This window comes from Elephas maximus, chromosome 7 (assembly GCF_024166365.1).
Source record: "Elephas maximus indicus isolate mEleMax1 chromosome 7, mEleMax1 primary haplotype, whole genome shotgun sequence".
NCBI lineage: Eukaryota > Metazoa > Chordata > Mammalia > Proboscidea > Elephantidae > Elephas > Elephas maximus.
Genome location: NC_064825.1, coordinates 88,275,243 through 88,300,511, shown reverse-complemented (window position 1 = coordinate 88,300,511; position 25,269 = coordinate 88,275,243). Strand labels below are relative to the sequence as shown.

The 25,269-nt window shown below is 36.2% G+C and overlaps 1 protein-coding gene across 1 annotated transcript in view; it reads left to right on the top strand.

The window, feature by feature from the left end:
- The window catches only part of CSTF3 (cleavage stimulation factor subunit 3), an 84,339-nt gene that overhangs the window by 41,570 nt on the left and 17,500 nt on the right, over positions 1–25,269 (top strand). Inside the window, exons 4-10 of the mRNA XM_049890856.1 lie at positions 14,997–15,029; positions 15,439–15,536; positions 18,770–18,836; positions 18,918–18,952; positions 19,059–19,185; positions 24,143–24,220; positions 24,965–25,127. Coding sequence (XP_049746813.1) covers positions 14,997–15,029; positions 15,439–15,536; positions 18,770–18,836; positions 18,918–18,952; positions 19,059–19,185; positions 24,143–24,220; positions 24,965–25,127 — 601 coding nt within the window. The remainder of the gene's footprint in view (positions 1–14,996; positions 15,030–15,438; positions 15,537–18,769; positions 18,837–18,917; positions 18,953–19,058; positions 19,186–24,142; positions 24,221–24,964; positions 25,128–25,269) is intronic.

Genomic DNA, 25,269 nt, shown 5'->3' with positions numbered 1-25,269 from the left:
AAAAATTGCTTAAAAATGGAGAAATGTAATCTTTTGAATTTGTATCCACTTCAGTATAGAAGCTTAATCCTGTTTTTGGAAAAGTGATTTTAAGAAAGGCTAGATGAAGCATTATTCATGATACTAGGTATCTTATATAAATGTTATACCTGATTTAACAGTATGAAAATGTTGGTAGAATTAAATCAGTAATAAGAAAATGCATAGGAAAATGTGGTATTTTTATGGGACTCAATGAAATGAGAATGCTGAGCGATCTTCAGTAAAGGAGTAAATAAAATTGGAGCAGTCCAATGATAATTGACAGTGTTTTTTTAAATAGCACTTCTTAGTTTGTATGCAGTAAAAGTATATTGAGAAATGAAAGAATTGTAAAGAGTGGTTATTTAATGGTTTTTCACCCCAAAAAAATCTTCCATAACACATAAGGAAAAAAAAATTACTACACTAATGGGAGATTAATTCAGCAAATGAGAGTGAGATATTTTTTAAGGCAATATATAAAGCTTATGTAGTAATCCTGGAAAAATTGTATTGATTGAATAATATTTTCAGTTTACCTGGAAGGATTTTCATTTTATTAAGGGAACACTTGATAAAAACAAAATTAATGTAGTAGGGTAGAAAAGACTATAAGATGATGTGGGAGAAATAAACAAATATTAGACATTTGAGCAGAAGAAATCAACTCATCTATTTGAGTACCACTCTGGCTGGGCAGTAGGAAACTAATGCAATATTTTAGATCAGTGGCTTATAAACTTAATTTTCTGACACCCCTGGTAGCTCAAAGATGTGAGCCTACTGTATAAAAAAAATATTTCTCAAATTCTCTATGTTAATTTATTTACCTTTTAAAAGGAACAACTATGCTATATAGCAATTTGAGGGCACCGTGGGGAGGTGGCATAGTGAGGGGTAGAGTAGCAAAGCCTGAGTCATGAAGGTTAACTAGTGATTTCTGATACCTTAGACAAGATTACTCACTTTTCTCAAAAGGTAAAATATTCTATTATCAAGGGAAGAGTATTTTTCTAACTCAAATTTTGTAGATTGATTATTCTTTGAAAAGTAATGTTTGGCATGGTTTTGACAGAATGCATTTACTGCAAGTGAAGAGTTTATAAGTTTATTAAGCAAAACAGGTTGAGTATAAATGCTAAATGATTGTTGACAGATACCCTATAAATCAAACTTAGGTCAAAGTTTTACATTTGATGGTCTTGGTTGAAATCAGTATTGCCTGATTTATCTAGCAATTATTTAACTTTGTGTAGCCTCATAGGCATGAGAATTTGAGAGGTTTTTAAAACTGATTTAAAATAGAGATGTTTATATCCAGAGAAAAGTACCAGTGTACTATTCAGAGGGAAATTTACTGTCTAAAACCAGCTATAATTTTCTTTCTTAAAAACAAAAAACCAAAAAGCAAACAACTGTTTACTGTTGTGAAAACACATGTTACAGGAGTATGTAACAGAGTGAAAAATTGTAATCCCAGCCTTTCTAGTGAAAATGATTTTGATTGACAGTTTGTGTGCATTCTGCTTGAGTTTATTTCTCTTGCGTAAAGGGATAGATGGGTGGATGAATAGATGGATAGATAAGCATACTATATGGGATTACTAATTATTTTTCATTTTACTTCCTGTTTTATAATGTGCTATGGACATATTTCCATTTATATACTGTATATAATCCATTGTGCAAAGCATAATTTAATCATTCTGCCTTTGGTCATTTAAGTTTCCAAATTTTCTGCACTACAAGCACTCTTTCAGTGAACATTCTCATATATATCTTGCTTGTAAGCAGTATAGTATAATGACTAAGCTCAGTTGTGTGATCTTGGGCAAGTTGCTAAACCTCCTTGTGCCTCAGTTTTCTCATGTTTAAGTGGGAATAATATTGATCCTTACCTCAGTGCTGTTTCAGGATTAAATGATTTAATACATATAAACCCTTAAAAACATTATTTTAATAAATGTTGCTTGTATTAGCAATATTTTGTCATTAATTGTTGAATGATTTCTAAGAGGCTCAATTGTTTCAACTTTTAAATTTATAATAGATAAGCAGCAGCTTTTATTGCCAGTTCCAGTTGTCTTTTCTACCCCAGTTCTTGATTTCCTACCATCCATAGGTCTGTTTTTCTTACCATTTTCTTCTTTGACTTGCTTAGACTTCCTTAGATATTATCCTGTGTTGCTCTTCCTACTTCTCAAAAGTACTGCTCCAGGTTCTCTATCTTTTCTATGCTTTTAATGGATATTTTCCAGAAATTAATCTTTGCTTGTCTATATGTTCTCTGCTGTAGAGAATATACTTAATGCCTTAGTTATAAATAAACTTTTTGCAGATGACTTCAAATACACCTCTAATTCTACTGTCTTATTTGAAAACCAGCCTCTTAACTGTTGTTATTAGTTGCCATAGAGTTGGCTCCAACTCATGGTGACCTTAATGTATAATAGAATGAAACTTTGGTCCTGTGCCGTCCTGTTATCATTGGTGTGTTTGAGCCCATTGTTGTAGCCACTGTGTCAGTCCATTTATTGAGGGATTCTCCCGTTTTTGCCAACCTTCTGCTTTACCAAAGATGATCTCTTTTTCTAGAGATTGGTTTTTCCTGATGATGTGTCCAAAGTAAGACTAAGTCTCACTATCTTCACTTCTAAGGGGCTTTCTGTCTGTACTTCCTCCAAGACTGATTTGTTTCTTCTGGCAGCCACGGTATATTCAATATTCTTTGCCAACACTACACTTTGAATATATCAGTTCTTCTGTCTTCTTTTTTTATTGTCCAGCTTTTGGATGCATATGAGGTGATTGGAAGACCATGGCTTGGGCCAGGCACACCTTTGTCATCAAAGTGATATCTTTGCTTTTTAAAACTTCAAAGTGGTCTTTTGGTGCAGATTTTCCCAATGCAGTATGTGGTTTGATTTCTCGACTACTGCTTCCAATGGCAGTAAACGGCTGATTCTTGATACAAGTAGAATGAAATGGTTGACAACATTGATTTCTTCACCATTTATCATGATATTGTTTATTGGCCCGGTTGTGAGGATTTTCATTTTCTTTATGTTCTATTGTAATCCAAATTGAAGACTGTAGCCTTTGACCTTCAGCAGCAAGTGCTTCAATTCATCTTTGCCTTTGGCAGGCGAGGTTATGTCATCTGCGTATCTCAGGTTAATGAGCCTTCCTCCAGTCCTGATGCCACATCCTTCTTCATATAGTCCGCTTTTTCAGATTATTTGTTCAGTGTACAGACTGAATAAATAAGGTGAAAGGATACAACCCTGCCCTATACCTTTTCTAATCTTAAACCATGTGATATCACCTGGTTCTGTCTGAATGATTTCCTCTGACGCGTGTTAGAGGTTCTACATCAGCAGAAGTAAGTGTTCTGGAATTCCCATTCTTCGTAATTTATCCATAATTTGATAAGACCCACACAGTCGAATGCGTTCACGTAGTCAATAAAACACAGGTAAACATCTTTCTGGGATTTTCTGCTTTCAGCCAAGATGTGTCTGACATCAGTGATACATCACGCATTCCATGTCCTCTTCGGTATTTGGCTTGAACTTCTGGCACTTCCCTATCAATGTATGGCTTCAGCCATTTTTGAATTATCTAAAGCAAAATTTTGCTAGCATGTGATATTAATGATATTGTTCAATAATTTTTGCATTCCTTTTGAATGCTTTTCTTTGGAATGGGCACAAATACGTATCTTTTTCAGTCATTTAACCAGGTAGCTATCGTCCAGATTTCTTGACATAGACAATAAGCGCTTTCAACATTGCATCAGTTTGTTGAAGCATCTCAACTGGTACTCTGTTAATTCCTGGAGGCTTGTATTTTGGCAATGCCTTCTGTGCAGCTTGAACTCCTTCCTTCAGTACGAGTGGTTCTTGGTCATATGCTACCTCCTGAAATGATTGAACATTGACCAATTCTTTTTTGTACAGTGGTTCTGTGTGTTCCTTCCATCTTTTTAAGCTTTCTGTGTCGATTTTTTGCCCATAGAATCCTTCAATAGGGCAATTGGAGGCTTGAATTTTCAGTTCTTTCAGCTTGAAAAATGCCAATCATGTTCACCTGTTTTGCTTTTCTAACTCCATTTCTATGTGCAGTTCATTATAATATTTATCTTGTCTTCTCTAGGCTTCCTTTGAAATCTTCAGTTCTTTTACTTCATCATATCTTCTGTTTGCTTAAGCTACTCAGAGCTTAAGTTTCAGAGTCTCTTCTGATATCCATTTTGGTCTTCCTTTCCTTTTAATGACATTTTATGTTCTTCATGTATGATACCCTTGATGTCTTCCCACAAAGTCACTGGTGTTCAGTGGGTCTAATCTATTCTTGAGATGGTTTCTAAATTCAGGCAGGATGTATTCAAGGTTGTACTTTTGCTCTCATGGATTTTTTCTTTTTTTCTTCAGCTTCACCTTGAACTTGCATATGAGTAACTTATGAACTGTTCCACAGAGAGCCCCTGGCTTTATCTTGGCTGATGAATTGAGCTTTCTCCATTGTCTCTGTAGTTGATTTGATTTCTGTGTAATCCATCTGATGAGCTCCAGGTGTATAGTTGTCAATAAAACCCTTTGCCATTGAGTCGATTCTGACTCATAGCAACCCTATAGGACAGAGTAGAACTGCCTCGTAGGGTTTCCAAGGAGCTGCTGGTGGATTCGAACTGCTAACCTTTTGGTTGGCTGTCAAACGCTTAACCAGTGTACCACCAGGGCCCCTATAGTGGTCAGTAGTGCTGGTAAAAAAGAAAAATTCCAACGAATAAGTTGCTAGTCTTGCAGAATTCTTGGTTTGAACTTCTGGCAATTCCCTATCGATGTATGGCGTATTTTTTTGGGGGGGGGGGAGTTGTAATCCACTGTACATACAGTGCTGAGAAAACCTGCCACATGGGGAAAAAAATCTGAAAATATTACGAGAATTGCTGTAATGTTTACTTTTTCACTAGGTTTCATATGAGATAGCTATAAATAATTCACATACAAATTGTCTATTTTAAAGTTAAGATCTCTTTTATAGCAACTCTCATAACATTTTTAGGTATTTTTCCCATGAAAAAATACCTGTTATTTTTCCCTCTACTCTTTTTCACTCCTCACTCCCCTTTCTCCAAGTCCAGGCCACTATTACCCTACTTAAGAATAACAGCAATAACCTCTTAGCTATTCTTTTTTTTTTTTTTTTTTGTGCTTTAGGTGAAAGTGTACAAATCAAGTCAGTCTCTCATACAAAAATTTATACACACCTTGCTATATACTCCTAATTGCTCTCCCCCTAAGGAGACAGAACACTCCTTCCTTCCACTCTCTCTTTCTGTGTCCATTTGGCCAGCTTCTGACCCACTCCGCCCTCCCATCTTCCCTCCAAACAGGAGATGCCAACATAGTCTCATGTGTCTACTTGATCCAAGAAGCTCACTCTTCACCAGTATGATTTTCTCTCCCATTGTCCAGTCCAAGAGTTGGCTTTGGGAATGGTTCCTGTCTTGGGCTAACAGAAGGTCTGGGGACCATGACCATTGGGGTCCTTCCAGTCTCAGTCAGACCATTAAGCCTGGTCTTTTTATGAGAATTTGGGGTCTACATCCCACTGCTCTCCTGTTCCCTCAGGAGTTCTCTGTTATGTTCCCTGTCAGAGCAGTCATCAGTTGTTGCCAGGCACCATCTACTTCTGCTCTGGTTTATGTGGCCCTTGCTGTCTCTTGGGCTTATAATTACCTTGTGTCTTTGGTATTCTTCCTTTCCCCTTTGCTCCAGGTGGGTTGAGACCAATTGATGCATCTTAGATGGCTGCTTGCTTGTGTTTAAGACCCCAGACGCCACTCTCCAAAGTGGGATGCAGAATGTTAATAGATTTTATTATGCCAGTTGACTTAGATGTCCCCTGAAACCATGGTCCCCAAACCCCTGCCCCTGCTATGCTGGCCTTCGAAGCATTCATTTTATTCAGGAGACTTGTTTGCTTTTGGTTTAGTCCATTTGTGCTGACCTCTCTTATATTGTGTGTTATCTTTCTCTTCACCTAAAATAGTTCTTATCTACTATCTAATTAGTGAAAGCCCTTCTCCTTCCCGCCCTCCCTCCCCCAGCCCCCTTAACTATTCTTACAGTTTGCCTTCTTGCCTTATCCCACAGGACTAAAAAGTACATCTGTACCCATCTCGCATCTGCATGCTAGAGACTGATGAGCCTTCCTTTTTCTGCTTTGTTCATGGCCATTCAGCTTCCAGAAAAACCCCAGTGACGTCCTGTTGTTGTGTGTATCAGATTTAAACTCTGCTTGATTTTTTAGGCTCTCTGAAATCAGCCTTAAACACAATTAGCCAAACTGTTTTTCCAGTACATATTCTTAATTTCCTGTGGATGTCTTCACCACGCAGAACACTTAAGAAGCTCTTGTTATTTCATTGACTTAGACAAACCCTTTTTTTCATTAGTGGCCTGGAATTCCATCTGCTCTGTGACGCTTTCCTTCATCACTCTGGTTTGCTTGGAAATCCTTTTCCTCTGAATTTTATAGGACATGGAGCGTATACAAAATTATTTTAGTATATATTTAAATTCTGTCACATGTTATTTCTAATAATTTTTTCTATGTTTCTAACGAGATTGTCAGCTCTTTAATAGGGTCCTGGGCCATGTCCCCATATCCACTTGGTAATTCCTAAGCACATGCCACGAAATTACTTTTTAGTTTGTTCAGGAAAGTACAAGACTAGTTAATACCTTATTTGGTTAGTACAAGGAATCAAATGGAAGTAAATTTAACTCAGATCTGAAAGTAATCAGTTTTGTTTAGCAATTTTTAATGTCACCTGTAACTCACCAAAACCACAAACCAAACCTGTTGCCGTTGAGTCAATTCCAACTCATAGCAACCCTATAGGACAGAGTAGAACTGCCTCATAGAGTTTCCAAGGAGCGCCTGGTGGATTCAAACTGTCTGTCTTTTGATAACTCACCAAAACCCAAAACCAAACCCAGTGCTGTCGAGTCGATTCCAACTCATAGCAACCCTACAGGACAGAGTAGAACTGCCCCATAGAGTTTCCAAGGAGCGGCTGGTGGATTCAAACTGCCAACCCTTTGGTTAGCAGCCGTAGCACTTAACCACTACGTCACCAGGGTTTCCATATAACTCACGGTGGCCTTTAATTTCCTGCTCGTATTTAACAAGTACATTATTTCTATGACACATTTGAGTACCTGGAAGACTGAAAATTTAGGGGACATCAACAGGTTTTGACCCATCTGTTACATCTAAATTAGTGCATATGTATATATATATTTTTTTATATGTAGGCATACATTTGTATCTACTTGATAGGAAGATTATAGATTATACAAATAATATATATTTTTGTAGGAAAACTTAGAAAGTACAGATAAGCAAAAACTAAAAATTACCTATAATCTTATTACCAAGATATATAGAAAAGTCAGGATTTAAAAAAAAATTTTTTTTCTTTAGTCGTTTACGTGTCTGACTCTCCCCGCTAAATTTTAAGCTTCAGAAGGGTAGGCACTTAGTTTTATCCACCACTGCACATCCAGTGCTAAGAAAGACCCTGCCACATAGTAGGCACACAATTGTTTATTGAATAAAAGAATGCTTTTATTTGGTTATGCTCCTTTCCTGCTATCTTTACCTTAAAATTGGGAGTGGATGATGGATGTAACTTACAGCAACTTACAAAGGTAGAGCTCAACATTTCCAAATTCCTTAAAAATACTTAACATTTCTGCCATCTTCTAAGACATTTTTTCAGGGCATAGGCAGGTAGAGAGCAACAAAAAAGAGTAAGTTAAAAAAGTATATAAAAAAGGGTAAATAAATGGAAGATGGCTTTCATATTTAGGGCTACATTTGCTTTCAAGTTTAAGGATTGGCGCTAACCTTTTTGGATGATTAAGAAGATAAATTGAATCGGCAGCTTCTGCATCCCAGACTAAATTTAAATTGATTGTCTTAGGTCCCACAACAGCACATGTGTTGTACTTTAGGGTAGACATGGCGTGGGGAAACAAATTACGAATGTGGGCCTGCAATTCTTTGATTAATCACATTTATTGTCAGCAACTGCCATGTGAAATCACTTTAGATGGGGTCTAGCCCTGCCTCTGCTATGTAGCCTATTCGTAAAACTCAAGCATTCACTTATCCAAAGATGGTTGTTGTATAGGAACCTAAACAATGTATGTGGAAACTTTTTACTTTTTTCTTTAGATTGTCTTGCTTCTTTATTTTCCTCCATGGAATTATGTCAGTTAGGTACATTTATCAAATAGGTTTTTGAATCATTTCAAATCAACTGTGTAGTTACTAATGATTTTTATAACTGAGGTTTTAAAAGCAACATAATTTTTTTTTACTCTGATGATACGGGAATTGCTTTTTTTTCCCAGGAGTATTTTAAGAAAAATAATTGAGTTTGAGGAAATTAGTCAAAATGCTATTAATGTATAAAGATTTATCCTTCTAGTGAGAAAACATTAATTTTATAGGCATTTACACCAACATTTCATAAAAATTATAAATATTTGTGAACAGTTATATACTGTGGTTTCTTTAGATCTCCATATAAAAATATTCCCAGTTAAAAGGCATGGCTTATCCAAACTGTGTTAAAAATGGATATTACCACAGTTAGTCTGCTGACAAGGTTTACAGTTTACAAAATTAAATAATCTGCTGTGAGTGATCATTGGTTCCAATGAATGCTCAGAGGGCAGTTTTAGTTCCAGAAGACAATCTGTGATCAATAAATGATTATGGAGGTTAGCAAAGAACTGAAAATATAAAAACCAAACCCAGTGCCATCAAGTCGATGCCGACTCATAGCGACCCTATAGGACAGGGTAGAACTGCCCCATAGAGTTTCCAAGGAGCGCCTGGTGCATTTGAACTGCTGACCCTTTGGTTACCAGCCATAGCACTTAACCACTATGCCACGAGGGTTTCCGAAAATATAAAGTGTTCAAAATTATCAGGAACAAATCTTAGTGTTTACTCAATATGTGATACTTGTTTTACTCTTGCCAAAATAATCACTAACTTGAATTTAATAAATTTAAAGCTTAATCTTGATATTATTTCAGTTATCTTCCCCTTTTATAAAATAAATGTAATTGTGAGGATCTTGGTAATTGAAAATTTTTGTTCTTTTCCCTCCATAGCAAATTTTCATATCTTGGTAAAATTCCTAACAATTGATTTAAAAAGTAATAATGCAATTGTATAACAAATTTTTATGATAAGCAGTAGGCATACGAGAAATGCAAGTGTTAAAATGTAGCTTTATCTTTTTTCTCATAATGCTTTTTGAAATTACAAAAATAATATAGCCATGTTATAGAAAACTACACTAACATAAATTGTTCATATTTTGGAATATTTCCAACCACCTTTTAAAATAGATTTTTCTCTTTGTAACAGATGTGAAACCCTGGTGGGCTAGTGGTTAAATGCTACGGCTGCTAACCAAAGGGTCAGCAGTTCGAATCCACCAGGCGCTCATTGGAAACTATGGGGCAGTTCTACTCTGTCCTGTAGGGTTGCTATGAGTCAGAATCGACTCGATGGCACTGGGTTTGGTTTCTTGGTTTTAGTAAACGTCTGATAATTTTCTAGACTAGTGCTTCCAAAATGTAAACCCCTCTATCTCTTTGCATTAGAACATTCTGAGATTCCTGTTAAAAATGGAAATCCTTGGTTTAAATACTCATCTAAAATGGTTATGCTCATTAAAATTTGAGAACCACTGTTCAGGAGACTGAAGATACTTAAGATTCCTGGTCATTTAACATTGTATAGCATTATTTTTATTTTTAAAAATTTTTTATTGTACTTTAGATGAAGGTTTACAGAACAAAATAGTTTCTCATTAAACAGTACACATATTGTTTTATGACATTGGTTAACAACCCCATGACCTGTCAACACTCTTCCTTCTCAACCTTGGGTTCCCTATTACCAGCTTTCCTGTCCCCTCCTGCCTTCTAGTCCTTGCCCCTGGGCTGGTGTGCCCCTTTAGTCTCATTTTGTTTTATGGGCCTGTCCAATCTTTGACTGAAGGGAGAACCTCAGGAGTGACTCCATTACTGAGATGAAAGGGTGTCCAGAGGCCATACTCCCAGGGTTTCTCCAGTCTCTGTCAGGCCAGCATGTCTGGTCTTTCTTTTTGAGTTGGAATTTTGTTCTACATTTTTCTCCAGCTCTGTCCGGGACCCTCTGTTGTGATCCCTGTCAGAACAGTCAGTGGTGGTAGCCGTGGTAGATGTGGTCCATTAGTCCTTTGGACTAATCTTTCCCTTGTATCTTTAGTTTTCTTCATTCTTCCTTGCTCCCCAAGGGGTGAGACAAGTGGAGTATCCTAGATGGCCACTCACAGGCTTTTAAGACCCCATACGCTATTCGCCATAAAGAACATTTTCTTTATAAACTATGTTATGCCAATTGAGCTAGATGTTTTCTGAGACCATGGTCCCCACAGCCCTCAGCCCAGCAATTGGGTCCGCAGGGAGTTTGGATGTGCCTATGGAGCTTCCATGACCTTGCCTTGTACAAGGTGTGCTGGCTTCCCCAGTGTTGTGTACTGTCTTACCCTTCACCAAAGTTACCACCTGTCTATTGTCTATTTAGTGTTTTTCCATCACCACCCTTCCCCTCCCTTGTAACCATCAAAGATTATTTCCTTTTGCATAACATTATTTTTAGTAGATATAAACAAATTCTAGTAAGTTTTGCAAATTTATTTGTCTGCATATAATGGGCTTTTAATGGAGATATTTTCTATGGGTTGATGACTGAATGATCTGAGAAACACAGATGTCAAAACAAAATTCAAAGCAGTATCCTATCAAGAGGTTTTCTTTATTTTAAAAATTCAAACCAATATTGGTTATCAGGTAGAGTAGCTTCCCTGTACACATGTATAAAATATGTACAAAAATATGCTAAAAGTATACAAAATATGCTAAGTATATTTAAGAATATTTAACTTACGGATGAAATGTTTCAATATAAATACTAGTAAGCAATACCCAGAATAACATAAGAAGTGCTAATCATACCAGCTAACAAAACTAAGAACCAAGGAGTATAAGCAATACCTAGAATAATAATCTTTTAAAGAAGAAAAAAGCACTAGTGCTAGGATGACTGAAAACAGTGTTTGTGGCTATTCTCCCCAATAATGGCATTTGACTATGACCCGCAGCAAAACTTTTATCTTCTGTCAAATGGAACCAATACTCTTTCTGGCTACTTGGTTTGTGTGTCTCTGTTTAGAGAATTTGTAATGAAAATTTGTATTTATGATTAGCACCTGAAATGTTGTAAATGCTTTATGTTATTTTCAGTCCTTTGAACAACCATTTGAAGTAGGTGTTCCTATTATTCTCATTTTGTAGATGGGAAAACTGATGCTGGGGGAGATTAAGGAGTTGACACAAGATGATAAAATTCTTTGCATTTGATCACACTGCTTTTCCAAAGCAGGTTGCTAATTTTAAAAAAATAGATTTTTTTAAACAAATGATATATTTAAAAATAATGAGATTATGGCCACGACAGTAATGTCACTAGTGCTAGTCCTTGGTTGAATTAATGAATGACAATCAGTGGTCATATAGTGAAGGCCAGAGAGTCCTTCCTGTATTAGTCAGAAATCTCTTTTTCTACATGTACATACTGACTCATACCAGTTGAAGCAATAAATAATTGATTTGATGTATACAAGGTACAGGACCAGTTATTCATGTAGGAAGAAAAATATTTTGTAGAATTTCTTTGTTTTACATTTCTTACACACATACATAAAACCAGAAAACCAAACCTGTTGCTGCCAAATCGATTCTAATAGTGACCCTATAGGACAGAGTAGAACTGCCCTATAAGATTTCCAAGGATGTAAATCTTTATGGAAGCAGACTGCCACATCTTTTTCCCAAGGTGCAGCTGCTGGGCTCAAACCCCCAACCTTTCAGTTAGCAGCTAAGCACTTTAACCACTGCACCACCAGGGCTTTTCACATATATATGTAATTTATACTTAAATGTATGAATGAAATCATATACATGAAGTACAGTCTCTTTTTCTTATCTTTATTTCTCCATCTCTATCACCCCACTCACCATACCTATGTTAACGACCTTGTGTATTCCATGTTTTTCTCCATTCCCATAAAATCGTATAAAAACATATATAGGATTTAATTTTGGTCATTGTTTTACAATAATGGATTATGCTATACACATTTTTATTGTTTGATTCAATCGGATCCTGTGGAAGTCCCTTCAAATTACCTTTATAGCTGTAATTCATTTTAGTAATTGTAGTAAAAATACATGTAACAAAAATTTGTCATTTCAACATTTTTACATGTGCAATTTAATGACATTAATTACCTTCATTATATTGTGCGTCCACCACTGTTCCAAAATTTTCCATCACCCTTAACAGAAACTCAGTGCCCTTTGAGCAGTAATGTCCCCTTCTTCTCTTCCACCCCTGGTAACCACTAATAAACTTTGATCTCTACACATTTGCCTATTTTAGATATTTTATATAAGTGGGTTCATACAATATTTGTCCTGTTGTAACTGACTTATTTCACTCAGCATAGTATTTTCAAGGCTGTGTCATGTTTTAGCATGTATCAGAACTTCATGTCTCCTTATGGCTGAGTAATATCATTATATATATGGTTTTTAAGCATTTGGATTTTCCCTTTTGGGAATTGCCTGTTCATATTCTTTGCCAATTTTCCCAATGGGTAGTTTTTTTTTTTCCAACCTATTTTAAGAACTCTGTATATAATCTGTCATCTGTACCTGGAAAGCTCGTGACTTGGAACTCATCTCAACCCAACCTATTTACCTTTATTGAGCCAACCAGCTGGATATAAGGATTTTTTAGGCTCTATGCGAGTCTCAAAGAAGAGGCCTGGTGGAAAGGAGGAAGTAGCTGACCCACAGAAATACTTGGCAGTGCTCTACTGCCTTCCTGCCCCAGAGGAACACTGGCATTAGCCTGGCCTCCAAGAAACCAGGAAGGAACCAGCTGGCTGAGTCCTCCCTACCCTTAAACAGAGATTTCTTTCTGGATCCTCGACAGAGGACTAGAGCATCCTGTTTGCTGCCTATGCCTGCTACACAACTGTCAAGGTAGAGAAGGGATCAACTTGTATTACTCTAGGGACTGCCAACACTGGGCATCAGTAAATAGAAGAAAAAAAAAACACATCCAAGGATTCAGCAATCAGAAAGAAGGAATAACAAAAACTGTTAGAACAGGCCCCCCCAAAAATAGAACTGCTCAAGAGGAGAGTTGATAACTTGAGAAAATAATATGAACACAATGAGATTCAAAGTACAGTATTTTTTAATCTCTCTGGAGCCAAAACCCAATATTTTGAACCAAATAGCAGCAATAGGTGAAGTGGAAAAGAATGGTCATGTGGAGACTCAAATTAGTTCCCTAGAGAAGAATCTAGTGGAAGAAATATTTGAAAACCCACAGGAAAAATTCAAAGAAAGGGTAAAGCTAAGAGATTTTAAGGATAGAACCAGGAGGTATAACACATGAATAATAGGAATTCTCAAAGAAGAAAAAAAGAACAAATGGAAGAGAGGCAATAATTTTAAAAAGAAGAAAGTATTTGGAGCTAAAAAAATACCTGAGTCTATAGGTTGAAAGGCATGCTGAGTTCCAGACAGAATTAGTGGTAATAATAATAAATGTCAATAACTAAGTGATCACTCTGTGCCAGGCAGTGTCTTAAGAGTTGAATATTTACTAACTTACCGAGTCCTCACAGTAACCTTATGAAATAGGTATTATCACCCTTGTACAGATGAGGAAAATAGAGGTTAAGTGGCATAGCCAGAATGTGAACCCAAAATGTCAGACTCCAGATCGTTGATGAAACTGCCTCAAAGAGCAAAGACCTATGCTTAGGCATATACTGGTAAAATTTATGCACTCTGAAGATCAAGGGGAAATCTTACAAGTTCCGGAGAGAAAGATCAAGAGACCATTAAAGGAACAACAACAACAACAAAAAATCAGACTGCCATCAGGGTTCTCTTCTGCAGTACCTTAAGCCAGAAATCAGTGGGAAAATACCTATACTCTACTGAGAGAAAAGGGCCACAAGTCAAGATTTCTCTAAACAACCAAGATATTTATTTACTTGTCAGAGTAAAAGATTTGCAGATACACCACAGCTAAGGAACTAATCCCACCCACCATCTGATGGAAATACTCAAGAAAAGGAAAATGTAATATTTAACCTTGGCCTTTGAACATGTTATTTCTCCTGGAGTAACCCTTCCCTTTCTTCACCAGGCTTATGCCTCATCTTTAAGGCTTTCTCGGAAAATCTTTTCTAACTTAACCCAAGTTAGAGTTTTATGCTCCTCCTAAATGTTCCCATAGCACACGGTATTCCCTCATTTTAGCATTTACCGTGATCTCTTATAACGGCCTATTTGTGTATATTCCCCAGTAAGATTGTTAGTTTTATGAGGGTAGGGGCAGACCATGCCTGTCTTGTTCACTGTGGTATCTCTAGTGCCTAGCACAGCTGCCTGGAATATAGTAGATTTACTGACTGAATATTTATGTGTAGTTAAAACTCTCAAATCTTTTTTCTTGCTGTCTTAGATCATTCTAGTAGTGGTTTTCCAGTAAAGTAAAGCTTTCAGTTTACCTTTACTAGATACATAAAGCCCTGTCCAAGTAGCCCTTATATATATTTCTGTATCCATGTCATGACTATTTTATAAAATTTTAAATTCATGAAGTAGGTTTTCAATATAAATGAGTATATGAAAGTTAATAGAAAGGTATAAAAGTGAGTTTGCAAGATTGATCAGAAATCTTTTCCAGAGATAGTGTTTGGTACTCTAAAGAATGATAAGCCTATATTCTTTGTTTCTTTTCAGATTAAAGCTAAAAATTATGACAAGGTTGAAAAGGTGAGTCTTATGATATTCTTTATATTTTATGTTGAAGCTTAACTTAAAACTAAATAAATAAAATATAGTAAAGTGTTACAACTATTGAATCCAGCTAGTGACTATATAGGAGTTCATTTTATTATTCAACTTTTTTATATGTTTGAAAATATTTGTAAAAAAAAAAATCAGGAAAAACGATAAGAAAATAATTATACTCGACTGCACTGGGCACTGGGACTGACCAAAATCACAAGAATGATTTTGATTACTATCTAAATTGAAAACAGGAGTGAATTGTTATTTGCCTTTTATTTATAAAAAGATAAGCTCATGGAAGGAGCTGAAATTTTTTTTTAATGTTTCATTTCACTCATGTATAAATGAAGTTTGTTTAACTATGAATTCTGAAAATATTTTGTGTTTATAGCTATTTCAGAGATGCCTTATGAAGGTTTTGCACATTGATTTATGGAAGTGTTATCTTTCATATGTCCGAGAAACAAAGGGAAAACTACCAAGTTACAAGTAAGTTAAATCAGGATCTTAAGAATGCAGGTCACCTCCAGACATACAGTCAATCCCACATAAACTCACACTTTCTCTTAGCTCTAGGAGGGAGGAAATTTAAGGATTTGAAAAGCCAATATTCTACAACAAGTTAGTAGACCTTGAGAAAGTCCTTCAGAGAAAGGTACTGGCATTAGTCTTACTCTGGAGAACTGAATCACCCAAACACTTGTATAGAAACACTGTACATTTGCAGCACCAAACCACATTATTGAGAGACTTGTCAAACTCAAAAAACAGCATCTATTTTGCTTGTCCTGGCACCACTCTGGGTACAATGAAATTTGTTACTAAATGTTCTGAGGTGTCTTACAGTTTCTATCGTTGTATAGTTGACCTTCCCACTATTACTTATACTCATCTATCATCTTCACTGAATCTAAATAGTGGTTCTTCCTTAATAATATTTTTATTTATTTTATTATTATAAAATTCTATTGTATTTTTGGTGAAAGTTTACACAGCAAATTAGGTTCCCATTTAACAGTTTCTATACATATTGTAAACCCTGGTGGCATAGTGGTTAAGTGCTACGGCTGCTAACCAAAGGGTCGACAGTTCGAATCCACCAGGCACTCCTTGGAAACTCTATGGGGCAGTTCTACTCTGTCCTATAGGGTTGCTATGAGTTGGAATCGACTCGAGGGCACTGGGTTTTGGGGTTTAGACACATGTTGTTCAGTGACATTTTTCACAATGTGTGAACATTCTCATTATTTCTGTCCTGGTTGTTCCATTTCCATTAATATAGCTTACCTGCCCCCTTTCCTCCCACCCTTACCTTCTCATCTTTGTTTTACAGTAAATGTCGATCACTTGGTCTCATAGATGATTTTTTAAGGGAGTACGGTACTCATGAGTCATATTTGTTATTTTATGAACCGATCTGTTATTTAGCTGAAAGGTGACCTACATGTGTGGTTTCAATACGTAGTTTAAAGGGTAACTCAGGGCAATAGTCTCGGGGTTCCTCTAGTCTCTACCAGTCCAGTAAGTCTGGCCTTTTTTAGGAATTTGAGTTTTATTCTCCATTTTTCTCCCGTTCTATCTGTCCATGTTCTATCTATTCATGTTCTGTCTGTGGTCAGAACAGTCTGTAGTGGTAGCCAGGTACCATCTAGTTCTTCTAGTTTCAAGCAGGATGAGACTGTGGTTCATGTAGGCTTTTAGTCCTGCAGACTAGTTTCTTGAGACTTTAGTTTCCTTCTTTCTCTTTTGCTCCAGACACATAGAGGCCAATACTTGTGCCTTAGATGGTTGCAGGCTTTTAAGACTCCGACGCTACTCATCAAACTAGGATGCAGAACAAACTTTGTGAACTATATTATGCCAATTGACTGAGTTGTCCCATGAGACTATAGTCCTAAGCCTTTAAACCCAGTAAACCAATCCTGTGAGGTATTTGTTTGTGTCTATGAAGTATCTGTAACTGTGCTGCCTATGTGCTTTATTATATATATGAATATATATGCAGCACACACATACATGTATATACATATGCCTACAGATACACCTATATGTGCAACTGTGTATACACTTATATGTGTGGCATAGTGGTTAAGAGCTATAACTGCTAAGCAAGAGATCAGCAGTTCGAATCCACCAGGCACTCCTTGGAAACTCTATGGGGCAGTTCTACTGTGTCCTATAGGGTTGCTATGACTCGGAATTGACTGGACGGCAACAGGTTTATACACATATACACAGATATATATATATATATGTAACCGCATGCATGGAAACCCTGGTAGCATAGTGGTTAAGAGCTACGGCTGCTAACCAAAAGGTCAGCAGTTCGAATCCACCAGGCACTCCTTGGAAACCATATGGGGGCAGTTCTACTCTGTCCTATAGGGCGGCTATAAGTTGGAATCAACTCGAAAGCAACGGGTTTTTTTGGTTTTAACCACATGCATATTTTTTGGATGTTACTGCAAAATTGTATATGTTATAGCATTTACCAAAAAATCCCTTATTCTTGTATATTTCTTAGTGTTATCATTTACTTTGGTCAAGTTGTGCACGCTTCACCCACATTTGGTATTGCCTTTTCCGGCACCAAAAATAACAAGTGTCTACTATCTAGAGAGTGATTCTCCCTTCCTCCCCCTCCCATCTCTGGTAACCATCAATAAATGTCGATTTCTTTGTGTGTACCTATTCTTGTCCTCTTATTAAAAGTGCGATCATACGACATTTGTCCTTTTGTGATTGACTTAGCTTACTCAGCATAATGTCCTTCAGGTTCATTCATGTTAAATATATTTTGAAAATTCATCATTACTTTTTATAGCTGTGTAGTATAAGGTCGTATGAGTTGGAATCGACTCGACGGCAATGGGTTTGGTTTTTTTGGTTTAGTATTCTATTGTATGTATATACCACGTTTTGTTTATCCATTCGTCCGTTGATGGGTACTTAGGTTGTTTCTGACTTTTTGCTATTGTGAATAATGCTGCAATGAACATAGGTGTGCATATGTCTATTTGTGTCAGCTCTATTAGATCTCTAGGGTATATACCTAGGAGGGGGATTGGTGGATCATAAGATAGTTCTATTTCTAGTTTTTTGAGGAAATGCCATACTGTTTTCCATGGTGGTTGCATTTTACAGTCCCACCGGCAATAGATAAGGGTTCCAATCTCCCCATATTCTCGCCAACATTTGTTGTCTGTTTTTTTCATCAGTGCCATTTTTGCAGGGGTGAGTCTAATGCTTTTTTATACAAAGCAAACAGGCGAGAACTTATTTTCATAACTCAAATTTTCTTTTCCTCATTATCCTTTATTGTCTTACATTAAAAGGGGAAGTTCTCTCTCCCTAAATTTGACTTTAAAGCTAATAATAGATCTTCAGATATAACTTACCTCCTTAATCAGAGAACCAGATATTTCCATATCTTAATCTTATAAGGTTAAGATTAGGTAACTTAAACAACATAAAGTAAGACATGGGTCTTATCTCTGATAAGCTCACATGTAGAAGGAAAAGGAAGCAAAGTATTTAAATTCATGAAAGAACTATTTTCTTTATATACTTGCAAAGATATCTTCACATTTCTGTTTATAGAAAAAGTTCAAACACTACCTTGACTGTATGATCAGATGTTATGGTTATGTTTTAGTTGTAGGCACATTTTAATAACTCATAAATATTTCTTTAAAAAGCATGTCTTTTACACTTCATTTCAGAGAAAAAATGGCTCAAGCATATGACTTTGCACTGGATAAAATTGGAATGGAAATTATGTCTTATCAGGTAGAGTTAAAATTTTTTAAAAATACACTTAATAGATTTGAAAATACAAAAAATATATTAACATTTTATATTATTTCTTAGATTTGGGTGGATTACATCAACTTCTTAAAAGGCGTGTAAGTATTTTTATAGTTTTGTTTTTCGTGGAGAAAGTTTACTTAAATGTAACATGGTATAATATATGATATGATATAATTGATGACATTTCTTATCCAACCCCAGGGAAGCTGTTGGCTCTTATGCAGAAAATCAGAGAATAACAGCTGTCCGAAGAGTTTATCAACGAGGTTGTGTTAATCCAATGATCAACATTGAACAACTCTGGAGAGACTATAACAAGTATGAAGAGGTAAATTAGGCCAGAAGTAATTTATTATTATAAACACAAAGTCATTCTAGTTTTTACGCATGGTTGATTCTAACCTCTCTAGTAGTGTTGCATTTGTCTATTTTTATACTGATCATAATGAAAGAGCCACTCCTAATATTTTTACAAGGTTTTGAGATTCTGCATATTAGTGTTGAGTTATTTTTCAGAGCCTACTGTGGGAGAACTATTTTTTTTTCTTTATTGTGCTTTAAGTGAAAGTTTACAAATCAAGTCAGCCTCTCATATAAAAATTTATATACACCTTGCTATGTACTCCTAGTTTCTCTCCCCCTAATGAGACAGCACACTCCTCCTCTCCACCCTGTATTCCCCGTGTCTGTTCAGCCAGCTTCTGTCCCCGTTCAGCCAGCTTCTGTCCCCCTCTGCCTTGTCATCTCCCCTCTAGACAGGAGCTGCCCACATAGTCTTATGTGTCTACTTGAGCCAAGAAGCTCACTCCTCACCAGTATCATTTTCTGTCTTATAATCCGTTCTGGAAATTCTATGGGGCAGTTCTACTCTGTCCTATAGGGTTGCTATGAGTCGGAATCGACTTGAGGGCACTGGGTTTAGTCCATTCCAATCCCTGTCTGAAGAGTTGGCTTTGGGAATGGTTCTGTCTTGGGCTAACAGAAACTCTGGGGACCATGACCTCTCGAGTCCTTCTAGTCTCAGTCAGACCATTAAGTCTGGTCTTTTTATGAGAATTTGAGGTCTGCATCCCATTGTTCACCTGCTCCATCAGGGATTCTCTATTGTGTTCCCTGTCAGGGCAGAGCTATAATTCTTAAAAACTATTTTTAGTTGCTAGCAAACCATACTCATACACACTTGTGCCATTAAATTGTTATGAATGGCTACCTTTGTGGAATTGTCTTTCCAGTGGTAATGATCAGTTGCAGTGCACCTCTTTCACCTAGTTACAGAAATGTGATTGCCGTTGTTGTTGAGTCAATTCTGAATCATGGCGACCCCATGTGTGCAGAGTAGAACTACTTCGTAGAATTTTCAAGGCTGTGAACTTTCAGAAACAGATCACCAGGCCTGTTTCCTGAGGGGCCTTTGGGTGGGTTTGAACCACAAACTTTTTGGCTAGTAGTTGAGAGCATAACCATTTGTACTACCCAGGGACTCCAGAAATGTGATTACTATGTGGCTACATCTTTGTGTCATTGGTATTATGCTTTAACCAGCTGAACTATTCCACCCATATAGGTAAAAATACGTGCCACATAAGTTCTGTCATTAAAAGGACATTCCTTATATGTCTATTACGATTTAGAAGAATGTATATTCCACTGTTAGATGCAGTAATCTATAGACGTCAATTAGATCCAGTTCATTGATGGTGCTGTTCAGTTCAACTGTATCCTTACTGATTTTCTTCTTGTTGGATCTGTCAAACTACTAATAGAGGGGTGTTGAAGTCTCCAGCTATAAGAGTAAATTCATCCAGTTCTTCTTGCAGTTCTATCAGTTTCTACTTCATGTATTTTGATGGTCTGTTGTTAGGTGCATACACATTCAAGATTGTTATGTCTTTTTGAAGAACTGACTCCTTTATCATTATGTAATGTCCCTCTTTATCTCTGATGATTTTCCCTACTCTGAATGATACTTTGTCTGAAATTAAAATAGTTACTTTAGCTTTCTTTTGATTACTGTTAGCATGGTATGTCTTTCTTCATTTCTTTACTTTTAATCTATCTGTGTCTTTATATTTAAAATGGGTTTTTTAATAGAGAACATATACTTGGGCCTTGTTTTTTATCCGCTTTGATAGTCTTTAATTGGTATATTTTAAGTCCACTTTCAAATAACGCCATACCATTTCACAGATAGTATAGATATAACAGAGTATTCCCAATTCCTCCTTCCCATCCTTTATAACATTGCTGTCATTCATTTAATTTATTTATAAACTGTAACCGGCCAACATATTGTTACTGTTATTATTTGAACAAACTGTTACCTGTTAAGAATAAAAAAAAAAGAGATTTTGTTTTACCTTCATTTATTCCTTCTCTAATGCTCTTCTTTTCTTTATGTAGATTCAGTTTCTGACCTATATAATTTTTCTTCTCTCTGAAGAGCTTCTTTTAACATTTCTTATAAGGCAGGTCTACTGGTGACAAATTCCTTCAATTTTTGTTTGTCCAAGAAAGTCTTTATTTTTCCTTCACTATTGAAGAATAATTTTGCTGGATACAGAATTCTAGGTTAGTGGCTTTTTTTCTTTTAACACTTTAAATATTTCACTCCACTCTCTGCTGGCTTACATGGTTTCTGAGTACAATGTAATTCTTATTCTTGTTCCTCTATGGACAAGTTGTTTTTTTCCCCTCTTGCTTCTTTTAAGATTTTTCTCTTTGTCTTTGATTTTCTACTGATTGCATATGATATACCTAGGTTTAGATTTTTTTGGTATTTATCCTGCTGAGTGTTCCCTGAGCTTCCTGGATCTATAGTTTAATGTCTGTCATTAATTTTTGAAGATTCTCAGCCATTATGACTTCAAATATTTCTTCTGTTCCTTTCTTCTCCTTCTGTATTTCCGTTACTCATACATTACACCTTTTTTAATTGCCCCAAGGTTATTGGATCTTCTGTATCATTTTCTTTTTCCAGTCTTTTTTCTCTTTGCTTTTCAGTTTGGGAAGTTAGTTGCTTTTGACATGTCTTCACACTCACTGATTCTTTCCTTGACCACATTCAGTCTACTGATGAGCCTATCAAGGGCATTCTTTATTTCTGTTACCATGTTTTTCATTGCTAGCCTTTTCTTTTGGCTCCTGGAGTTTCCATCTCTTTGCTTCCATTACCTATCTGTTCTTGCATGTTGCCCACATTTTGTATTAAAATCCTTAGCATATTAATTATAGTTACTTTAATCTCATGTCTGATAATTATAAAACTTCTGTCGTAAATTAGTTCTGTTGCTTAGTTTGTCTCTTCAGACTGTGTTTTTTGTCTTTAGAATCGCTTATAAATTTTTGTTGAAAGCTGAACAAGATGCATTGGGTAAAAAGAACTGAGGTTATTAGGCCTTTAGTGTGAGGTTTTATGTTTATCTGACTAAGAGCTAAACTGTTTACTGTTTGCTGTAGCTGTAGGTGTCAGGGGCCAAAATTTCCTGTAGGGTCCTTGTTTTTGTCTCCTCTGCTGTCTTTGAGTTTCCCTTCAAACTCCTTCTTAAATAGAGCCTGAGCCTTGCAGTTCTTTCAGTTGCAATGCCCTGTTATTATATAGGAGTCCTACTGATGTGGTGGTAAGGTGTGGAGAATTAGATGTATTCTAGAATACTGTGATTAGGTCTCAGTCCTTTAGTGGGCCTGTGTTCCTGGGCTGTGATCTTCCAAGCACTTTCTAGGCTTTTCCCTCCCTTAGATGAGACAAGAAAGCTAGAGGTAGCTGGGACTGGTTATTTCCCTTCCCCTTCATGAATTCCTTCAAGTCAGTTAGGGTCTTCTAATGTAATTTTCCTTGAGAGCAGGCCTTTGTTAGTGAGAATAGAACACACATTTCAATAAAGTAACTTTTCCCCTTTCCCTACCAGAAGCACAAGGAGATTTTTTTCCCATTTTTACCCTGAGAACCTGATTGGGGCTTTTGGAGATAAAACTAAACTAACGTGTGAGGCCTTTCTAAGGCTGGGCCCCCAGGAGTATTTATCTCTCAACTATTCTATGCTCAATTGTTCAGTTTTCAGTTATCCCTTAAATTTTCCTACCAGTTGCTGGCTCCAGTAGTGGTTTCTGCTCTCAGTAAGCTGTGATGGATCTAAGAAGAGTTGTTTTCAGTTTGTTCATCTTTTTTCTTATGAGGATGGAAGTGACAACTTCTGAGCTCTTTACGTGTCACACTAGAAACTAGAAGTCTCCTTTGTAATTTGTAAGAACTTTTATATAGAGTAGTGAACTCTTCCCTTACAGACATGAGCAGTGGTTCTGAAACTTTGTTCTTGGGATTTTAAAACTTATTGAAGACTCCAAAGAGTTGTTTTGTGTTGTTGTTAGTGTTTTTTAATGTGGCTTATATCAGTCAACAATTAGCATATTGGAAATTAAAACTGAGAACTTTTCAAGATAGTTATTAATTTATTTAAAAGTAAATTTTATAAAACCCTTAGATTTTAACATAAATAGTATTTAAAAAATATTTTCCAAAACAAGGATAATTTCAATGAAAAGATTGGCATTGTTTTATATTTTTGCAAATCTGTTTAATGCCTAACTTAATAGAAAACAGGTGGATTCTCATATCTCCTTCTGTATTCAATCTGTTATGATATTGAACATCATATAGTCTCTGGGAAATTCCACTGTATTTGAAAGGAGCAAAAGGTCTTGGGGACTAGGGGTCCTTAGACTACCTTTTGAGAACTGCTAGGCATAAATGGTAATGTTTATCTCTCCTTGCTCTCACTGAATTTTTTTAAAGCTATGCGATCAGTGGAAACCCTGGTGGTGTAGTGGTTAAGCGCTACAGCTGCTAACCAAGAGGTCGGCAGTTCAAATCTGCCAGGTGCTCCTTGGAAACTCTATGGGGCAGTTCTACTGTCCTATAGTGGGTTTGGTTTTTTGGATGCAATCAGTTAGGAGGAAGTAAGCTTTTAGAGCTGAGGCATGGCTATTCACCTGGATGAATCTGTACATTGTAGAATTTTATGTGAAATAATTAATCCTTTTCAAATTATTCACTATCTTTAAAAATTCCTGATATATATAATTTTACTACTGCTCATAATAGACATAAGCAGGTCCTCCTTGATCTCTGAAGTTTATACTACTACTAAAGTTCTATTTCACTAATCAGAAATACCTTTTAAAATGAAGACTTTAAAGTCATTCAGTAAATGAATAAATTAACTGTATTTTGCTAATTATACATCGTATACTTAATTTTAAAATAATGTTTTCCTTTGTTTTTTTCTTAGGGTATCAATATTCATTTAGCCAAAAAAATGATTGAAGATCGGAGTAGAGATTACATGAATGCTAGGCGTGTAGCAAAGGTATGGAATTCCATTAGGCCATTTACTTTAATGAGCCTTATTTATGGAAGAGTTTTCCCTGTATAATATTACTCTTGATACTTTCAGTCATTAGCAATTTTAACTAAGGACAATTAGATACAGTGTCTGAGCACTTGCTATATTTGAAATGAAATACCTCTCTACAGATACATTAAAGGACAAAATAGAATAAGTCGAGTTTGGAAGAAATTATCTTTCCAAAATATGGAAACATATGTGCTCATCTGAATACTGTACTACTGTGTGATCTAATAACATAACCCTTAGGAACAGATTTTGTATTGTGTGCATACTTTGCCTTTCACTGACATTCTTAGAATAGTAAGTTAGGAAAAATAGGCTAGTAGTACTAAGTATTAAAATTCTAAAGGACAGATAGTTTCTCCAAAGATGGCAGTAATAATGCCACTATATCATCAGTTATGTTGATCTGTCAGCCCTTCCATCCTGGAGAGTGACCTCCTTGATCACCTACAAAGACAGCCCAGGGGTGTTCTGCTTATTCAGCCCTGGGAACCTGTTCTCATGTGGGTAATACTCTCCTATCAGGTACTCACTCTGTTATCTTTCTTCCCATTCTTAAATAGTTTATAGTTAATATTAACAGAGTAGTATTTGAAAAGAATAGGTATTTTAAACAAAATAGATCAGACTGATCAACTCCATTCCACACACTTGAGTTTTTCAATACCCACCATAGAATTCTAAATGCTTGTTGTCTAGGAATATGAGACAGTAATGAAAGGTTTGGACCGCAATGCTCCCTCAGTGCCTCCTCAGAATACTCCTCAAGAAGCTCAGCAAGTAGATATGTGGAAGAAATACATACAGTGGGAAAAGAGCAACCCTCTTCGTACAGAGGATCAGACCCTTATAACAAAAAGAGGTAAAAAGCTTGGCCCTCCTGGGACTCCAATTACATGTATGTTAGACCACTTCATACTATTCCTTAGGTCACTGAGACTCTGTTTTTCTACTGTAATCTTTTTTTTTTTTTTCCTTTTATTTTTCCTTTTGGATAATTTCTA